This window comes from Pleurodeles waltl, chromosome 10 (assembly GCF_031143425.1).
Source record: "Pleurodeles waltl isolate 20211129_DDA chromosome 10, aPleWal1.hap1.20221129, whole genome shotgun sequence".
In the NCBI taxonomy this organism is placed as follows: Eukaryota; Metazoa; Chordata; class Amphibia; order Caudata; family Salamandridae; genus Pleurodeles; species Pleurodeles waltl.
The window spans coordinates 1049461936-1049481112 of NC_090449.1; the positions used below are offsets into that span (position 1 = coordinate 1049461936).

A 19177-nucleotide genomic window follows, 5' to 3' on the forward strand; every position below is an offset into this window, starting at 1 on the left:
GTTGAGTTGCTTTTTGGCATGATATCCTCTAATGTAGGTGATAATTGACAGGACTGGTGATCTCTGAGGGCTGTCTACGAGTGGTCGTAATGAGGCCCCAAGTGTGAGTCATTGTATCAAGCATTTGATGTCACTGGAGGTCACAGGATGAGAGACGTCAGTTCGTCTACACCTGGGACTTTGGTGAATTGACTTTAACGCTGTATTAACCGCAGGAACTTCAGAGGGAGGAAGCTCATATATTCAGAAGCAGTTTGAAAAAAAGTTGGTGAATGGAACCAACCTTTTATAGACAGAGCAATTTAGTATAGACGTTATTCATTAATAATATAGATAAGAGTGGAGCTGAATGAAATCTTTACAGGTTGCATAGAGGCAGTCTTGCTAACTTTGATTGGGAATTAATGTAGCAATATTGAAGACAAGCCATGGTTCATCCATTGTTTTTATGCTAAAAAATAATTTAATTTTAGGACGTCAAACCTTGATCAACATTCGTGATAAAATGTACATTGTATTTCAGCTTACAAAGCCAATAAAAAGAAACGTACAAAGAGCATTTGTGATACAAACAGACGTGGACTGCTTTCCTACTTTTTAATGCAGCATTCAAGTGTACCTTTAATTAAGTGATTGGTCATTTACATAGGCCTTTCATTTGTCAAAAGCTTTCAAGCTGCAAAGAGTTTATGATGTAAACACAAACCGAGGGTTCTGCTGAAGCAGCAACAACTAGTGGTGTCCAATGAAAAGCCACCAACTATGTACACTGGTTGTGTAAACTGCCATACATCATTTAATACGTTATAGTTTCACAGGCTAATCCCTGCAAATAAAGTTCTAAAACATTTAGAAAAAACAAGTATTTTGCTGTTGTGGCTAAAGCATTTTAAAAAGTTGGAGCAAGGTGGGATACAAATGTTTCAACACAAATAACCTGGTCTACCGCAAACGTGCAGTTGAACACTGATTTTTAACAAAACAATCTTCAGATTGTGACACCCTCGCTAGAGTGTAAATAAAATAAGTTAAAAGAATCAATAAATAAATATAAAATTATGAGTTGTCCTTCATGGTATAACATAACAAAAACACAAAATTTTTTGGGAATTCCAAGTTGGAAAGAGGCTACATGGCAAAGATAAGGAAGACACACATACACCAGGTGTCCCATAACACAAATTACTTCACAACTCAGCATCAAAGCTTTGTTGCAGTGGGATGCCTTTGGTTGTGTTTAGCTTGCCCAAGTTCTAGTAAGGTCTCTTTCACTCACAGGGCATCACAACATACATGACTGTAATCCTAAGACAGCTTCGCAGTGGCTTACCAAGTATTGCTTACACTTATCAAGTAGGCCACGATGTGGTCTGGTTGGAAGAGTCACATAATGCAACCCAAAAGACAAACCATTAAACCTGGTGGTGACGGAGAGAAAAAATTAAATAATCACCCACACATAATGACCCACACATCCAGTGAAACAACTCCCTTGATGTTGGGGTCACTAGTTGGAAGTTTGTATTTGAAAAACAAAAAGTTTGGTGGATGGTCGTTAAATTTGATGGCCGCCATCTATCAAACTTTTGGATACCTTTGAAGTAACCTCCCTCAAAGCAGTTCCTCTGAAGGTACAGAGATCATCGCTGGGTCAGCAGAGATCTCTAAATATGGTAGACCTCTGTCCATCAGTGTGGCATAAGTAATGTCCTCCGCACCCTGGTGGAGAGGGTAAATACCACCAAACTCCGAATCAAGCCTGTTGTCTACTCAAACTAATCTTTCGTCTTTAGGAGGTAGAAGTCCAACTGAACATGGTATTGTAGATGCTGTAGGTTCGATGTGTTTTTCAATTTCCATTGAAATTTCAAATCAAAACAGCTTGCATTCAATTATAATATCTTTGCATTGGAAATTCTGTAGACACAAACCAGTAAGTGACAGTTTAGGGTAAAAAAACAGGATTGTGTTCCTTCTGCTACAGTGATAAGCAGCATCTACTGGTGAGCAAGCTGAAACCTGGTGTCTGAAGAAACACACACACACACACTGTACACCTTTGACAATTAGCCCCAGGTCAACACACACAATCACACTATACACCTTTGACAATTAGCCCTAAGTCAACCAGGAACTGTTTCAGAGCTACAATAATGAGATAAGCAGAGTCCTTGATGTTATTACTTGGTGTTCAAAGGAAACCATTTGAAACAGGAAGAGACCACAAATTCACAATGTGGTTTACTCAGTAGATCTGCTTCTTCAAGAGTCCTGCAGTTATCCCTCATTTAGGTTGACATTATTCTTTAGAAATGTGATGCTCACAGATGCTCATCTTCAGTGGAGAATTCTTCATTGACGTAGGATTGTTGCAGAGTGTCTTCAGAGCCATCACTTTGTACTTGGTCGGACATGGTGCTGGGCGTGTTTAGCAGCTTCAAGGATTGTGGTGTGACCTGCACAGAGCTATGTTTCTTCTGGACCTCCTCAAAGATTTGCAGAACCTGAAAGGAAAACCATCAATACTGTTATTTAAAGTAGAATGTACTTTCTCCACTTCCTCCCCACCCCTCACTAATAGTACTTGGCCTCCAGATTAATGGATTTCAAAGCCTTTGGTTTAACACCAAGTAGAATTCCTATTTCACTCTTTCAACATTATGTCCCGGGATATCATGATCAATGGTCTGACATTCTGCCATATGTAAGAACATTCAGAATTTACATCTTTCAATAAACAAGAATGTTCTCTGGGTTGTCTTCCCATAGCAAAGCTTGTTTGTACTGCTCGGTACAAAATATAGTATTGTACCTTATACCTCCCCCATCACTTTCAAAACAATGCTAGTAGTTTATAGACTCCATATTTTTGTAAGTTGCATAGAAGCTCTGGCGGCCTTCAGATTGCTTCATTCAACCAGAATTAACCTTCATGTTCAATGACTGCCTGAATCAACAGGAAATAGATTGTTACTATATATCAAAATTGTCGAGTATTCCATACTTTACCCGGCTGTGTGACCCTCACACAATTTGCTACCTTGGAATATGAATTCAAGAGGAGCCTTTGGCATCCTTTACACTCCTTATATGTCTGAACTGTGTCACTGCAAAGTAATAGTCTGGGCTTACCTGGGATTTGGGCACTGTTCCTATCCGAAAGAAACCAATGGTCCCACTGTCGATCTTGGTACAGTTGACAATGGTGGAAGGGATGTTCTCTGGAGAAGACCCATCACAGAGGACTCCATCAACCTGAGAAACAAATACACATGAGTTCCTGGACAACTACACAGTCTGATAGCAAAGGTGGCGAGGCTGTGTTGGTATTTTTAATTAGATGAGAAGTGTGTGATCTTTTAATGTTTACAGTCAGAACTAGAAGAGTATGAGCTAAGTAATCTGTGCCAATATTAGTACTTGTGATAAAACACACTAGCCCACAGACCTGAATTAAAAAAATACAAATCTAATAGTAACATGAAGACAACACAAGGCACCTGCAGTCTTATACAGTCCACACCATAAACTGAGATGTCTTTTAGAGATTTTAATAGTAGGTTTTGGTACTGTCCAAATAATGCTATGCATCCTATACCATTCACAATGATACAATGGCTGCATCCATACCTATGAATTCAAGTTACACTAAGATCTGTATGAAAGACACAGTAACCACTCATTTATCTTATTACTGAATTTAATCTACTGCATTATCTGAGCTTGATAATATTTAATACAGATCTAGCCACATATTCCCTTTGTTATGTATTTTTGTCTATTCCCCTTTTCATTCTATGTTAGCACTCTTCTCCTTCCCCCAGGTACAGCCAGATCAAACATTCTCTCCTGCACACTAATGTTTTTTGTCCTAGCCAAGCCTCCTTTGATTATTGATGCACTTCAATTGGTTCAGGAAGAGCAGAATACGGCCAAGTTCAAGAGTAGAGATTTAAGAGTCTACAGCAAACCTGTAAGTCTTACTCTAGACAACTGCTGGTTTATATTCAGGAGTGTTTATTGAAGTTTGCTGCTATCTGCTACTCTGCAGCAATGCCACATGGGTGTTCTCTTTGCTCAATCACTACTTTGCATTCCCATCTAACCACAAAAAGCTGTAATCCTGAGGTTTATAACAGATACCTTATCTCCAAGCTTGGCAAACACTTGGTTGTGGTGTGTGGTGTCGGCTTCACCACTTGGATTGGCTGAAGAAACCACAATGGGCCCAACCTGAGGAGAAGCAAAGACAATGGATTTACATAACTTTACAGCTCACAGCCTTTGCTCATGGTGACACTCAACATTTCATACCTTGCAACAGGATAGGAAGATACACACGTCCACATATGCATCCTGTGTTCTGATGAGAGCACGTGAATGAAGACCTTGTTGTGTCAGTTAAAAAATATAGCAGGAAACTGTACCTATCTCAATGGTGTCAGAAATTTGCCCTTTCCATAGAACTGTGCTCACTATAACTATATAGAAGTTGGTTTTCAATCACAAGGAGGGGGCAGAAGCTTACTTGTGGGTTCACTCAACTTCCAGTGTTTAAAGTCAACAGGTCCTTAGACGTTCTGGAACTTCTAAGTTCTGGTGCTTAGACAGTGACTAGTCATTGAAGAAGGATTCAAAATTATCCTGGTAACTATTTTCCATACACTGAAGATCATTAGAGGCTTATCACTAGCCAGTCATGTCCAGCAAATTTAGAAGAATACACTTCTCTTGGTGACCTAGGATATATCCCGATGTGCTCACCAAGAGTACTGTTTGGTGGATTCTTTATCAATAACACATTTAAAGCTTATAGAGGTAAGGAGTGACAAAGGATTGGCAAAGTGTTTCCACTACTGGTGGGAGTAAAGGCCAGTTCAAAAGAAAAGGGGTCTGTGCCTTGTCCAGATTTCAGTAGTCCACTTTATTAGGATACAAAATCTCCTTGACTGGTTCAGCTCAAGGATATATCTCCTATAGAAGGAGTGTCACTGAGGAGTGATACATGGTCACCATTTTATATTTGCATGTCACCTGGGTATGCCTGTTCCACTCAAATTAGGGGGCACCTGCACCTTTTTTTAAAAGGGCAAGTAGTTGAACTTTTGTTGAAAAGTCTAAAAACAAACAAGGAAACATATTAGTCACATTAGATCAGGAGATGAATTCCTATGCATCATATTTATGAAGGACATGGGAAGAGGCCTACAATCTCATTCTCTCAAAGGACATATGGTTAAGGCCATTCCTCCACATGCATAGAAGGGGCACCTCCTTCATACAGGGCTTGAAGGGGTGCTTGGCCTGTGAATCCATCACGGGATACAGTGATGCATATTAATGTATCTTCACATACACCTTCTCAGAGGGTGGATAGATTAAGTTTAATTCCTCCCGCTAAGTGTAAGCCCAATTTATATGAAAAGCATAGAGTTGTATTAGCCTTCCCGAAGGAAAGGTGGTCAACATTCTGACACTTTTTAAAGACATACACTTGTTAATCGAGTTTAAAGGCATCAAGAGGTTTCAAAAATATTGTATTTACAAATGGAATTGATGGTAAGGGGAAGGGTCTTCAATGTCTTCAAATGCATGGAGAAGTATCTAATAAGCCATCTTTTTTAATGGTAAAGCAATGAATGTTCCATTCGCCTTGGCAGAGGTCATGTAATGTGCTTATCTATCACCCTTCTCGAATGGAATTGTGACATCTGCTACTCCTCCTACTGAAAGCAGTGTGTTACAGCTGATCTTGATGGATCCCAATTTGTGTCTTCATCACACTCTCTCAAATGGCATTGTGATCCATCCGCCCTCCCAACCAGTCCAAAGTATGAAATTTGTCTTTACTGCACTATTTGAAAGTCAATGCAATTAGCCTGAGTCATGGTCACTTGCAAGATACACAGATGTCACGATCATCCCCACTGCTGCAGAGGTACCACTGCAGTGCCAGGCAGTCACTCACCTGATCTATCAGATGTGTGGTTACGGAGCAGTCTGGGATTCGGATAGCAATGCTCTCAGCTGTGCCGATGTACTTTGCAGAATCTTTCAGACCAAAGCAGTCCAGCCAGTCCCCTGCTCATCAAAGATAAAACAGATGAGAGATCAGTAAATTCTGGTGATACCCTTTGAACACTCAACAATCATCTAACCTCTGAGCACCAATTACTTGGGCTCATTTATTGACCATTCACAAGAACATGGTGGTCCTCAACATACATCAAGAGTTTATTGCTATGAGTGATAAATAACCCATGTGATCGGCTGAAATTTAGCTCATCCATGGGAGACAACTATTGTAAATTGCATCAATATATTTATTTGTTTTATGGTGATGTGCATGGCACCGCTTGGGATAATCAAAAACGTTTTTTGACAAATAAAATTGAAGCACGTGTATTGCTTTGTTATGTATGTATGTTAGAGATATTTTTGTAGTGCAGTGTTAGCTAGGGAGCAACATCAATGGGAGAGAGGTAAGGGTAGAATTTACTGGCATTTACAGAGAAGCCGGAGGTCGGAATGTGAGGGGTAGTGGCCCTTGAAGAAGTATGTGACCAGGTTCTGCTTGCATCGTGGGAGGTTAGTCCGCAAGGTAGTTGTAGTCACTTGAGCAGGTCAGCTGCCCCAATGGCTCTACTGGCTATTGAGTGCAGTAACCTTGTTCGAATAAAGTATGTTTGGGGTATTTCTTTTTTGCATTATATATTTACTGAACTGTTGTTTTCATGAGTATTATCACAAATAACATCATCAACAAAGTTCAAATAAGAAATTTGGTCCATGTGACATGCAAGGATAATAATTAACTTAACCGATCAACCGGGTAGTGCTGGCCTATGGTGCACCATCCAAGTAAGTATTGCAACTCTGGGTTTTCAACGAAGTATCCATTGTGACATGAAGTCAGGATCTTCTCACCACACAGAGCATACCTTAGTGTTTGTATGTGTTAATTTATGCTAGTAGTTATTACTGGGTAGTTAAAGTGCAGCTAGATAGTTTTTTTCAGGTATGGAAGCTAAACTGGTCAAGGTATGGAGGTATTCTAAGCTTTCACTCAGAAAGATTCACAAGCAGGGGACAAAACTTAGAATGTTACTTTTCCATCTCTTAGAGATGATAGATTTTTGCTGATGCTGTTTCTTTGTGTTGCGGTATTTTGTGGCTAATGTTTTGGTCTTCTTATAATTTAGCATTGAGCTTTTAGGAAAAGGTGGTATACACTACATTGCAATAATCTGGTCCTTTCCTAATAACAGATTAAATGAGTTCCACTTGGTGGTTAATCTATAAAAAGTGATATGTGAAAGACTTAGAACCTTAAAATAAGCTACTGGCTTCAGGTTTTGAATAGGTATACCTCACAAAAAAAGGAAAACAGGGCATATGGGTGGAGTTAAACATGATGCAATATGCAACAATATTTTTAGCAGCAGCAGGTTATAGATACTCAAATTCTACACCTAAGGCTGTAGGTTTCTCAGAGGTAACAAGAAAACACTTTTTTATAGAAAATGTAGTGGATGCAGAGAACTCTCTCCTGAAGAGACGGTGGCCAGCAAGTACGGACAGATATAGATAAACAATAATATTTACTGCGGAGGGTAAAGCTTCAGACTGTGTCAAATTTGTGTGCCAAGTGTGAGTATTGAAAAAGGAAAAATGAGTAAACGTGGAGATCTTTGAGTCTTTCCACTCAATGTGTCTGTGTTGGGTGGACATACAAAGGAGATATAAACCACCACCTTCAATGGTGATCATAAACATAAACTGGTGGGTCCAGAACCAGTTGCCTACCTCTTGTGATGACCAAACTAATCTGGGATGGCCAGACTGCCTGCATGAAGTCCCACAGCAGAGGACTGAACAGATGCCGAGCAGGCTCCAGCTGTTTCAGATTTGAGATCCAGATCGACATGGGGGCATCCTTGGGCTTGAGTTTGGTCCTGGATGGAAAATAAGAACCATGTCAAATGTGTGGAAGGAAGCTTTGGACACTATCACTGTAGGTCCTTCTCTTTAAATGCCACTTTCAGATACAATATTGTACACTGTGCCCAGCCCATCAGACATTGCAGTAGATATCACTTATGTGGAACTCCCGACTCTTGCAAAAAAGACAGATCCGTAGAGTTGTATCTACAGCTTACCGTCAAAGAACAATCAAGGCACCCCCTCCTCTTCAGGCGACCTGATTGAGACCCGCTAAAGGGAGCTTCCAATCTACCCACAACACATCCCTAATCAGAAATCTGTTTTCAAGGGTCATTAGTTGGCACAGTATTTTCATTGTGGAGTTTTATCTTAAATCAAGTGTTTCAGTACCAATAACCTCAGATTGAAAGATAGGAACTGCAACTAAGCACCTACCTGTACACCTTCTCAACAGCAGACGGGCGATTACAGGCTCCCACCACCACATACACAGTGTCTGTGGGGATCCCACAGATTCCTCCATCTTTCATGATTTCTGCAACAGAAAAAAGGGCCCATTCTTTTAGGAACACACGGCCAACCTTCTTATATATATACAAATATTCTTAGATAAATAAGACAATTTTAAGAAGAATCATTTGGTTGTATTGCAAATGTAATGATTTGTTAGTCTTTTCTGACCCCAAAATCTAGTGTACTTCTGCACTATTGTATTTAGGCCCTGTTAGAGGCAGGAGATGATCAATATGCAACCTATAAAAATATTTGATTACGTTTTGGAAAGGTATTGAGAGCCACACGGAGTGTGCACCAGTTCATTGCTTAAGTCAGTAATTCAGGATTTTTAGCATGCTAAAGCCTCGGCATGGAAAGGACGGAGAGTGTTGTTTGCTATTTGTCAGGACAGCTAGTGTCTGTTTTTAATGGAGGGTAAGAGATGACTAGAACCCACAATATGCTGAACTATTTTCATGACTCATTTGTATATGACTGTTCCCAAATCTAGAAAAGTACTCAGATGTTGAAAAGTTGCAATGCAATTCAAGATGAAAGATTATCAGAATTTCCTTGATCTTTATAGCCACGTCAACCATTCTTAGATTCATTCAATTCATTGACATGTTACTACCATGAAGTATCCTTACCTGCAATCTGCTTGACAGATGTAGTCCTCCTGGCAGGAAGATGAGGGCACTTTGAGGATCCACCTCCAAAGCCCTGGAGCTTTACTAGGGGTTGACCCATAGGCAGTTGAGGCTCTTCAAAGGTGGTACTGATCAGCCCTGATAGGAAACAGTAGAAGCTGACCAAGCCGAAAATGATAGTGACAGCAATGTCATACCCAACCGGAAGTGCATTGACTGCATCCAACAAGAAACTGATGAGGATGAGCTCAAAGGTGAGGGAGTAGAGGAACCAAGCTATGTTCAGGAAGAGCGTGCAGAAGATAATGAAGCCATTAAAGAGCATGAAACATATGATGCCTACTGCCACGTGGAAGCCCCTGGTGGAGCCGTAGAGGCCACCATATCTAGTAAGACCCCAGATGATCCACATGAATCCATAGAGAATAAATGCACAGCTCTCTAGGGTCTTGCCACGAGAGAAGGCAACCGACCCACAGAGGAGCTTCAGAATCCCACCAGAGACAACCACCCATGGGAGGACCACAGTGGCACGTGGGTCCATTGGATCTACAGCCATAGTGATCGCAAAGGCTGCCAGGACGCTGCACGCATGACCCAACACCTCACCATCTGCATACTTAGAGTAGCCAAGGTAGGGGAAATGCAATTCTTTTTCTTGCCGCAACTTGAAATAACTCATGGCAGAAGACAGTTTCTTAAAAACCCCCTCCCCTAACGGGATCTTGTTAGGAGCTTTCAGATTGTAAAGTTTAGCCAAAGCCATTATAGCTGATGCCACATAAATTGCCACATTCACCCCTTGGGATCCACCGTGGAAGAAACCGTTAGGGTGACATGCCGCAGCTATGCAGTATGCCACAAAAAACAGCAGATAGAGGCTATCCCACAAACTCTTCCCAACAATGAAAAGGGCTAGGACAGAAAACAAGATAGCAAAGACGACTAGTAATGGGACTGGGAACACAGGCTCATTGGGTTGCCAGACCCGGTACAGCAAGAAATAACCCTCAGCAAACCTTAGGACAGAGGTGAAGCCAAAGAATGTGGCTGGCAGGGGATCGAAACAACGATACAATAGGACGCAAATGCCAATCTGGAAGAGTGCTGCTGTCCAGAGCCAGGGCACCTGCCCCACAAAGAGGCTAGTGGTCACTCCAAGGACCCTACAGCCAAAAACACTGGCAGAAGCCATGTTCAGAAGAAGACCAATGACCACCAAATCATTTCTGTTAGAGACGCTAGGCGGGGACTTATCATCGGCTTTAGCCTTTGCCATATCAGTGCCAGGGATGGAGATGCGCTTCGTAGTAAGGATATGAACAGCTCGTCCTACACAAAAGTAAACTCCAATGATACAAACAATAAGGTGACTACAGGCCACGGCAGACAAGCCGAAGCTACTGTCATAATACGTGGCTATTTCGTGGGCAGCTGAGAGAGAGAGGGCCAGAGCCATTATTGAGAGAAACACTTCCTTTTGAAGAGCCCCAACAGCACTGATGATAAGTAGACCCAGGGCGAAGGCGGCCAGCCCAGGGACCATGGCATTCCGGAGATCCGGGATTCCAGTCAGGAATTTCTGTCCTTCCAGGATGTAGATAACTCCCATGCTGCACCACAATGCTGAGACCGTCAAAGAGAAGGACACGAACAAAGGGACATGTCCTCGGCTCTTTCGGACTCCTGCAAGAGAGAGGGAGAAAATGAGTCACATGAAGGAATGAGCTACCAAAGAATGACTGTCAGTTAAAAGAACAAAGAGAAAGAGAGCATAATATGGTGGAGAAGGATTGAAAGGGAGAGATGAACAAAAAGGGTTGAATGGGATAGAAGGGAAAAATAGAGACAGATATTGTCAGAGATACAAATGGAAAATATATGCCTTTGAGAGAACCAGAGAGAGAGAGAGTGTGTGTATGTGGGAGAGACGGAATGAATAAAAGGAATCAGAAAGAGTAAGGATGAAACGAGAAAAAAATTGAAGACGGGTAGAAAAACAGAAGGAATACGAAAAGATAAGAACAAGACAATGAACAAAAGAAACAAAGGAAAGAAAATAGAGAGACCGTAAAGAAAACAGGAAAAATGAATATGAAAAGAAAACATTGTACATTGTGTCAAATCGCTCAATCTTTCTTTTGCTCCCAGACTATGTGTGCAATAGCAAACTCAGAACCCTTTGCAATGAGTGGTACCCTAGTACAGTGGTCCGGGGACCACTGGGGGTCCGCGAAGCCTTCTCAGGGGGTCCACACAAGTCAAAAGGTTGGGAACCACTGCCCCAGTAATTTTGAGTCCCGAGCAAAGAACACGTAGACCCTAGCACTGTGCCCTGCAGATCCCCTGGCAGGTGCCCTCACAGTTTATAGAATCCTGAGTGAGTTCTAATGAACTTGAGGTTTCTGTGAACACAGTGGTGGGGGACTACTGTGCATGGGAGGAATGATGGTTGATAGCAGTGACTAGTGGGGAGGGGCGCTGTTTTTTTCCTTAGTAATAGTTGTTATGGTGCCCCATAACTGGGATCCTTCATGTGTAAGTACAGTGTGCAAGTGTGTGCTGTGTGAGGAGACTGCATGGGCATGTTGCATACAGCCCACAATGGATCCTCACCAACTGAGGGTGCAGGCCTTTCAGCCTTCACCACTCTCAGATCCGCACTGCATCATGGAGACAGTGCAGGAGTTTCATCTTCGTCTGGTTTCCTGTTTGGCTTGCCCTGACATCCCAGTACTCCGGTATTCCCAGGGATAATGCACACAAAGGATAAATTAGCTACATGTGGCCCAGTCTGCGTCCTCTTTGACCACTGATGCAACCGCCTCCAGTCTAATGGAGAAGGCGTGCTCTACGGAAGATGTGCTCAGTGAGGGAGTAGCTACAGTTGTGCTTTTTTAAAGTACTTCAATGGGTGATTGGCCGTTGTGTCCCCTAGTGCCCCAACCTGTCTAAAATTCCAGCATTTCATGTCCAATACACATCATTCAAGTTACACTTAGAAAGAGATGCAAACCTCATCTCAGAGGACAAGAGCTCAGGCGCTGATAGTTTACACCAAGGACATGATTGAACCAAGAATAAAAGAAGACCTTGTTCCTGAGCTAGGCCTGGAAAACATGCTTCTGGGCTGCTCCACTGAGGTATGCCATGATTTGAAGGTTAACTACAAGACAAAACTGAGTCCAGCCTTGGGGACAGGTGCAAGTCAGAGAAGTGACCCTGCTTAGAAGCCAAGAGGAAAGGATGATGAATTCAGATTTAAGTGCAGTGATGCCCTAGTTTAAATGACTTTCCTGAACACAATAGCTGGCAATTGCTTTTTGGGTAGGAGCTATTAGGTTCCACAGTGAAACTGCCAGCACCGAGACATCACAGTCTCCCAGGTGCACTCTGCAAAATCTGGCTGTAGAAAGAAGTGGTTGCCTGGTGAAGTGAAGAATTCTGAAAGGACCATATCTGATCAATGTTTAGTTAAGAACGTTGGCGGTTTGCAGTATAAAGATCTGGGCACAATGCACAGCACCTTAAAAATATTAATAGCATGACTAGGCAGACATTTTAAGGAGTTTAGGATGGGGATGGAAGACCGAGCTGGGAATCTCCTACTACCAGGGAGGCCTCCTGGTTTTGATTCATGTGCAGGCATCTCAAGCAGGTGGCTTCCATCCCATTGCATAGGTTCCTACAATAATCCATGTGGGATCCAATGAGAGTAGAAACAGTAATGTGCTTACTCTCTAGGAGAGAAAAGCATGGATTGGGCAGCCATCCCCCTCATATAAAACATGCAAGAGGAGCAGCGCTTCTGGCCACAGCCACACTAACATCTTCATAATGTGATGACTGAGTGCATTCTTGACCTTCAAAGGACTGCTTTCAAACTGGGGTGGTATGGTGAGCAAAGGAACGATGGAACTGGGGGTGAGTGTTTGAAATGTTTCAGCACTCCGTCCATCATCCTTTTGTGTTGTTAAAGTCACCCTACGTGGGAAGGGTATACCCAGGTGTGGGGCCCGTGCTCACTGTGCCACTGGATTCAAGCTACCCTGGCTGATGAAGGGTGAAACCCTAGCCTGGCAGTTTGGGTTAGTCTGTTCCCATGGGGAACAGGGTCAAGACTGATTTGCATATGGCTGGGTCCAAACTGGGGTGGCACGGTGAGCAAAAGAATGATGGATTAAACCCAGACCTGTGACTGGGGGTGAGTGTTTGAAACATTTCAGCACTCCGTCCATCATCCTTTTGTGTTGCTAAAGTCACCCTGCGTGGGAAGGGTATACCCAAGTGTGGGGCCCGTGCTCACTGTGCCACTGGATTCAAGCTACCCTGGCTGATGAAGGGTGATACCCTAGCCTGGCAGTTTGGGTTAGTCTGTTCCCATGGGGAACAGGGTCAAGACTGATTTGCATATGGCTGGGTCCAAACTGGGGTGGCACGGTGAGCAAAAGAATGATGGATTAAACCCAGACCTGTGACTGGGGGTGAGTGTTTGAAACATTTCAGCACTCCGTCCATCAGTATACCCAGATGTGGGTCCGGTGCTCACTGTGCCACTGGATTCAAGCTAGCCTGGCTGATGAAGGGTGATACCCTGAAATCATTCCCAGGATGCTTGTTTTCTGGTCCAGGGAGGGCCTGGCCTGGCAGTTTAGGTTGAACTGTTCCCATGGGGAACAGGGTCAGGACTGATGTGCATATGGCTGGGTCTGAACTGGGGTGGTACGGTGAGCAAAAGAACAATGGATTAAACCCAGATCTGTGACTGGGGGGTGAGTGTTTGAAAAGTGTCAACACTCTGTCCATCATCCTTTTGTGCTGCTATTGGTGAATCTGCACTTCCTCCTTGCCCCTTGCAGCTTTACTATAGCCTGTAAAAGCCCTTTTCCAGCCAGAGGAGCATAAGTGTTTTTTGTTTTTCCCCAATTTCCTTTTTATGCCTCTTTTTGGCTGGGGCTGGTCATCTTAATTCTGGAAATATGTGAACCAGCTTTGATGACCTACGCTTACTGAATACGGGTTAATCATACAGGTTAATCGTGTGATAGGACCCTAATCCTCATCTGCTGTCCTCCTTTTGCCAGTGGGAATGAATGGGTCCAACTGGTACCAAAGGTCTTGTGGGTGAATCTGCCACTGAAAAGTTATGACCAACGCTAGTGAATTACAAGACTTGGGGTCCACAGTTTGCCACCCCCAGGGACGCTAGTTTGAATGGGAACTTGATTCTCAGCATCTTGAAACACTGATCTTGGGAGGAGTTGGAGTATAAATGGTCTCTCTGATCTGAGTCCATTGCCACTTGACTTTAAGACATGTCTCTTCCACCCACCTCTCTTTACCACTCGGAAAGGACCTACCCTTAAGGCTGCTTTTTCTAGGTCATTTTGGGTGGGTTTTTTTAATGGGATATGTTGGTACTTTTCGGGGTCCTTGTGGTCAAACCCACTGAGCTGCATCATCACCCACTGAAACATTAAGACAAAGGCCAAGTATGTCACCGTGTCCTTGATTTAACAAGATGCCTGGCACCCAGAAGCATTGACAGACTAATGCAGGGCACTGAGAAGTGGTAACAGCTTCCAGGCACTACAGTGGACTTGTGAGCTGCGCCTTCAATGCTGTTGTGACCATTGCACCTCATTAAGCCTTGAGTGCAGGGTCCCACTACCTTTGGGTGAGTCAACACCCAAGTAGGAGTACTTGGCATCACATGAGGGTGCATCAGTATCTACAGCCCCTGACGCTACTGGTAGACAACGGTTACTCGTCTTCTTGGTGAAGACCCGATGTGCAAAGCTCACATAATTTGCTTTTGCATAATTACACACATTTTGCAGAAATTATGTGCAATTACAATTAATTAAGCTACTTGTAATTTAGCTCTTAGTGAAAAAATGCCAAAAAATAGTCCACAAAACACAATTGCTGTGAACAGTCGCTCGCGTTCTGGTTGCTTTGCTGTTCCCACACTCCCGTGGTAGAATTTTGCTGCGAACTGTGATGTCATTCATGACCGGTGTAATGGAATGATTTCAGGAGTTTTGCGTAACATACATAACATGAAATTACACGAATTGCGCCATCGGAATTTAGATATCACCCGAGACTAGAAAAAAAGGCCTAACATTTCACAAACCTGTGCAGCCCGTGAAATATCAGCAAAATATGTCTGACAGATTGGATGAAGTTTATTTGGTGATAATTAGCAGTGTGGGCTTCAGCGCATCAATGTAATTAGTCCACTCTTTAAAATGGCAGTGGTAACTATTGTATTTAAGTTGACATGAATCTCTTGAGCTCTCCTGTCAGTATTATGCTTGTAATAAACTTAATTTAGGCTTAACGGGAGCCACTCGGTTTTTGCCTCTACTGAATGTTTTTAGCTCAGGTGCGTGATTTCTCCTAAGAGTTGGTGTTTCGAGCTTGTCCATATCGGACATTCACTCTGTCGCAGGGTGTGAAGAGTGTCCAGTTAGCGCCACGACACACGGACCGTGTGTCGTGGCGCTAACTGGACACTCTCCACACCCTGGACCCGGCCCTCCAGCCTGGGGGTCTCATGTTCAGTCCTCTCCCACCAGCACCAGCCTCGCCATGGTGGTCCTCGGATGCAAGCATTGGTACTCGATATTATAAACCGGGAGGAAGAGCTTTCTCTCTGCTGGGCCCCTGGTTATGGAGTATGGTGGCAGAATCTCCAAGGGCGAGAAGAATTTTCAGAAATTTTGCAAACGTTTAAAAACGTGTTTTTTTAGGTTCAGTTGAAAGCGGACAGTCTTGGCTTTCAGATTAACTCTGTCCATGATAGGTTTAGCACAAAGACGCCCGCCGGGTATCAGTTGTGCTTAGTAAATAGTATAATTCATTCATTCATCATTGACAAACACTATAGTCACCCAGTAAGTTAGTAGAGTAACTTGGCTTTAGCTCATCCTAACCGTACCCTGGTACTCACCACCCCTCACAATCGTCTGCACCCCTTTCCCGCCCCCCCCCCCCCCCCACCCCCCGGCGGTTGTCGTCTCACCTGTGTACCCCAGAAGCGCCGCCACAGTGACCAGCAGGACCCCCAGGGCTGTGCTGGGGATGAGGGGCGGGGACCGGTTGGAGCTGTAGGACCGCACAGCCAGCAGGAGAGAGCCTGGAAATACAACAAAAACAGCACTGAAAGATCAACACCCCTCACCCTGCGGCTTTCATCCTAAGCAGCAGCTCAGCCAATGGCGTTCCAAGAAATACAACGAGTCATTTAGGAAATCTAACTAGTCATTTCATCGCTCGGTCCTCTTTGTTTAAAATCCATGCAGCTTGAACCATTTTTGTGTGGAAACTGGCCATCCTGGTACCTATTCTTACAATACATGCTCTTTTTCAGTTTTCCACTGTACACACCATTGCCCCCCGCAGCTACGCCGCTGCATGTTAGATGTGTACACGGGTTCCTGGTGTGTGTGCTTGTATGTGTGCCCGGAAACATGGATGTGTGCTGGTCTGCTGGGACATGAACTCCAATAACTAACGTGCTCTACCTACACATACACATTTATGTGGGCATGTTTCCTGTATGTTCTGTCTGTAAGAACTATACAAAGCCAAACCTACTGGCTTTGTCAATGCTGTGAAGTCCAGGCTGCTGTTTTCAATATTAAGTTGTCGACTCGACAAAGACTTAGGGGCATATTTACAAGAAAGTGGCGCATCGGTCCTGATGCGCCAGTCCCACCATGGTTGCGCCCTTTTCATAATACTGCACGCCATGGCGATCGATAGGACAATAACATGAACATTTTTTATGCAGAGTGCAGCAAAGCCCAGGGACGTTCATTGATTAAAATAGGTGCATCGTTTTAACGCCTGCTCTGAGCAGGCATTTACAAATTACGGAAAAACTGGCACAGTGAAATAATGTAAATTTCACTGTGCCATTTTTTAGGGTCTCCTTGCGTCAGAACGCCCCCCTTACATACATTATTCCTGGCGCAGGTAAAATGTGGCGCAAGGGGTTACAAAGTGGCGCAATGCAAGCACTGTGCCACTTTGTAAATACGGCACGGAAGAAAGGCCTCCTTAACGCCGCATTAGCGTAAATAAAAAAAAAATACGCAAGGGTGGTACAAGGTGGCGCTCCGGCCTTGTAAATACGCCCCTTAGTGCGGAGAATTGTGTTTCCTCTGAGCGGGATCTGAAGCTCGTCTTGAAGTGACGTCATAGTTTGGATATTCTGGGTAGAGCATTAATACACGAGCCAAGACATGACATCATACGGTCACGTCACTGATGGAACACGACTTTAGGCCGTGGCGTCTGGACTCCAACACCAGACTGTGAGAGGGTGGCCAGAATTTTAAAGTAAAAAACCGGGACATTTCATAGAAACAGAAAAGGGCTACAATTTTACTTCCACCGAGCCTGCAGAGTGACAGCGCTCAACAGCAGAAAACTAAAGCAGAGGCACTAAGAACTTAAATAAAATCACATTTTTAAACCCCTTATCGTGCCTCTTAATTAAATTGCTTTCTTATAACAGCTGCTAACTATCCCTACTTTGGAAAACATAAAAAGGCTCCCCCACCGCTTTCAGTCAACCATCTCTAAAAACCCGGACATGAGCTGAATTTCCCGAACTCTGCCGGGACACCTGGTAAAAACCGGGACTGTCCCGGCAAAACCAGGGCGCCGGATCAATCTAGACTGTGACATCACTATGCAGACATGTCACAGTCTCTGACGTCCCTCCAGGGGCCCGTTGCCAGACTGTGACATCACTTCAAGCTCATGGTCGTTTCTGGGTCATAGATTCGGGTGTTTCTTTCCATGGAAATCCTTAAATTCTTTATTTTTACATTTTCTGACAGCTGATTCTCAAAGATGAACTCAGCGCTTGCGCGAACTGTGCGTTCACCTATATTGTTCAATTTAATACTAACGCGGCACTTGACATCATTGGGCATCTACGCGGTGTAAAATACACCTCTTACAATGCACTACACGAGTGTGATAAAGTGGCGAGAATGAACTGAACGTCGCGCTCACGGCGTCAGATTAGCTTGTACACGGATCTCCATGGCACGTGCATTAAGCCACTGAGCTATCTTCCCAGCTAATAACATAGTTTAACGTTGGCATCGGTCCTACCTGCAGAGACGGACAGCATCCCGACCGAGTAGTGAAGGGGCTCGGGGGCCCTCCCTGGCTCCGTCATCCTGCAGCTCGTCTGGATACGGCGCCGGTGCTCAGCGGGGATGAGTGTGGCTCTCTGAAGCGAGGATGAACCAGTAGCGCCGCCCGGGCCAGGAAGCGCTTTATGTGCACGCTCACAGCAGAGGGTGCGCCAGTGAAGCCTGCTCAGGGCTTCCTCCTCGCTCCTGCAGCCTCCCTGGGAGTGGGAGGAGCTACAAGGGACTCCGAGGGTAGAAGGGCCCGGAAGAGCAGTAACAAAGGTGAGTGCAGCCACCGAGGACCTGAGGGCAGGTGTGGACTTCCCCCGCGGTGAGCTCACCTTTTAATAAAACGAGCACTGGTAACTCCCAGAGGCCACTGCCTGCACATCGTGGAATATCCTGTATCCCAGGAGGAGCTTCGATTGGTTCCTCGTGGTTTCTGTAATTAATTTTCCTTCCCAGAGTTCTACACATTTAAATACGTCACGACTAAACCAATGGAGATAATTGTTAGGGTTTTGCCCAGCCATGGGCCTTAGCGGCAGTATGTCTAGGGTGTAGGTGCAGTAACGAAACTTGAGAGGGACCCCCTTGGAAAGTACACTGATGCCCCCCCCCGGCCTACCACCTACTACCTTTGAAGCTCAGCCACCCCACACTGTGGGGACTGCAGAGGCTTATGTTAACCCACAGTGTACGTGGAATATACCCATCCTATACCCGGCGGTGGTTGCCACCGGGTCATTTTAAGTTTAGGAAATGGCTTTTTTGGTTTGCTTATAACTTTGACACTTCCACAAAAGGTTCTCTTTTTTGACTAGTCTTGTCATGGAAAGTTTGGGGTGATCTGTCAAGCGGGACCTAGAAAAAAAAAAGGGGGGCGGGGGGCCTAGGGGGTCCCAAAATGCAAAATCCCCATGTGTT

At 44.1% G+C, this 19177-nt stretch overlaps 1 protein-coding gene across 1 annotated transcript; it reads right to left on the minus strand.

The window, feature by feature from the left end:
- Nucleotides 1–448: 448 nt before the first annotated feature.
- Nucleotides 449–18631, minus strand: LOC138262213 (uncharacterized). Its single transcript, XM_069212056.1, has 9 exons — nt 18228–18631; nt 16120–16233; nt 9090–10775; nt 8380–8479; nt 7807–7955; nt 5969–6081; nt 4144–4233; nt 3133–3255; nt 449–2504 (listed from the first exon to the last, which is right to left on the minus strand). The coding sequence occupies exons 1-9, from the start codon at nt 18292–18294 to the stop codon at nt 2322–2324; spliced, it is 2625 nt and encodes an 874-aa protein (XP_069068157.1). The 5' UTR covers nt 18295–18631; the 3' UTR covers nt 449–2321.
- Nucleotides 18632–19177: the final 546 nt, after the last annotated feature.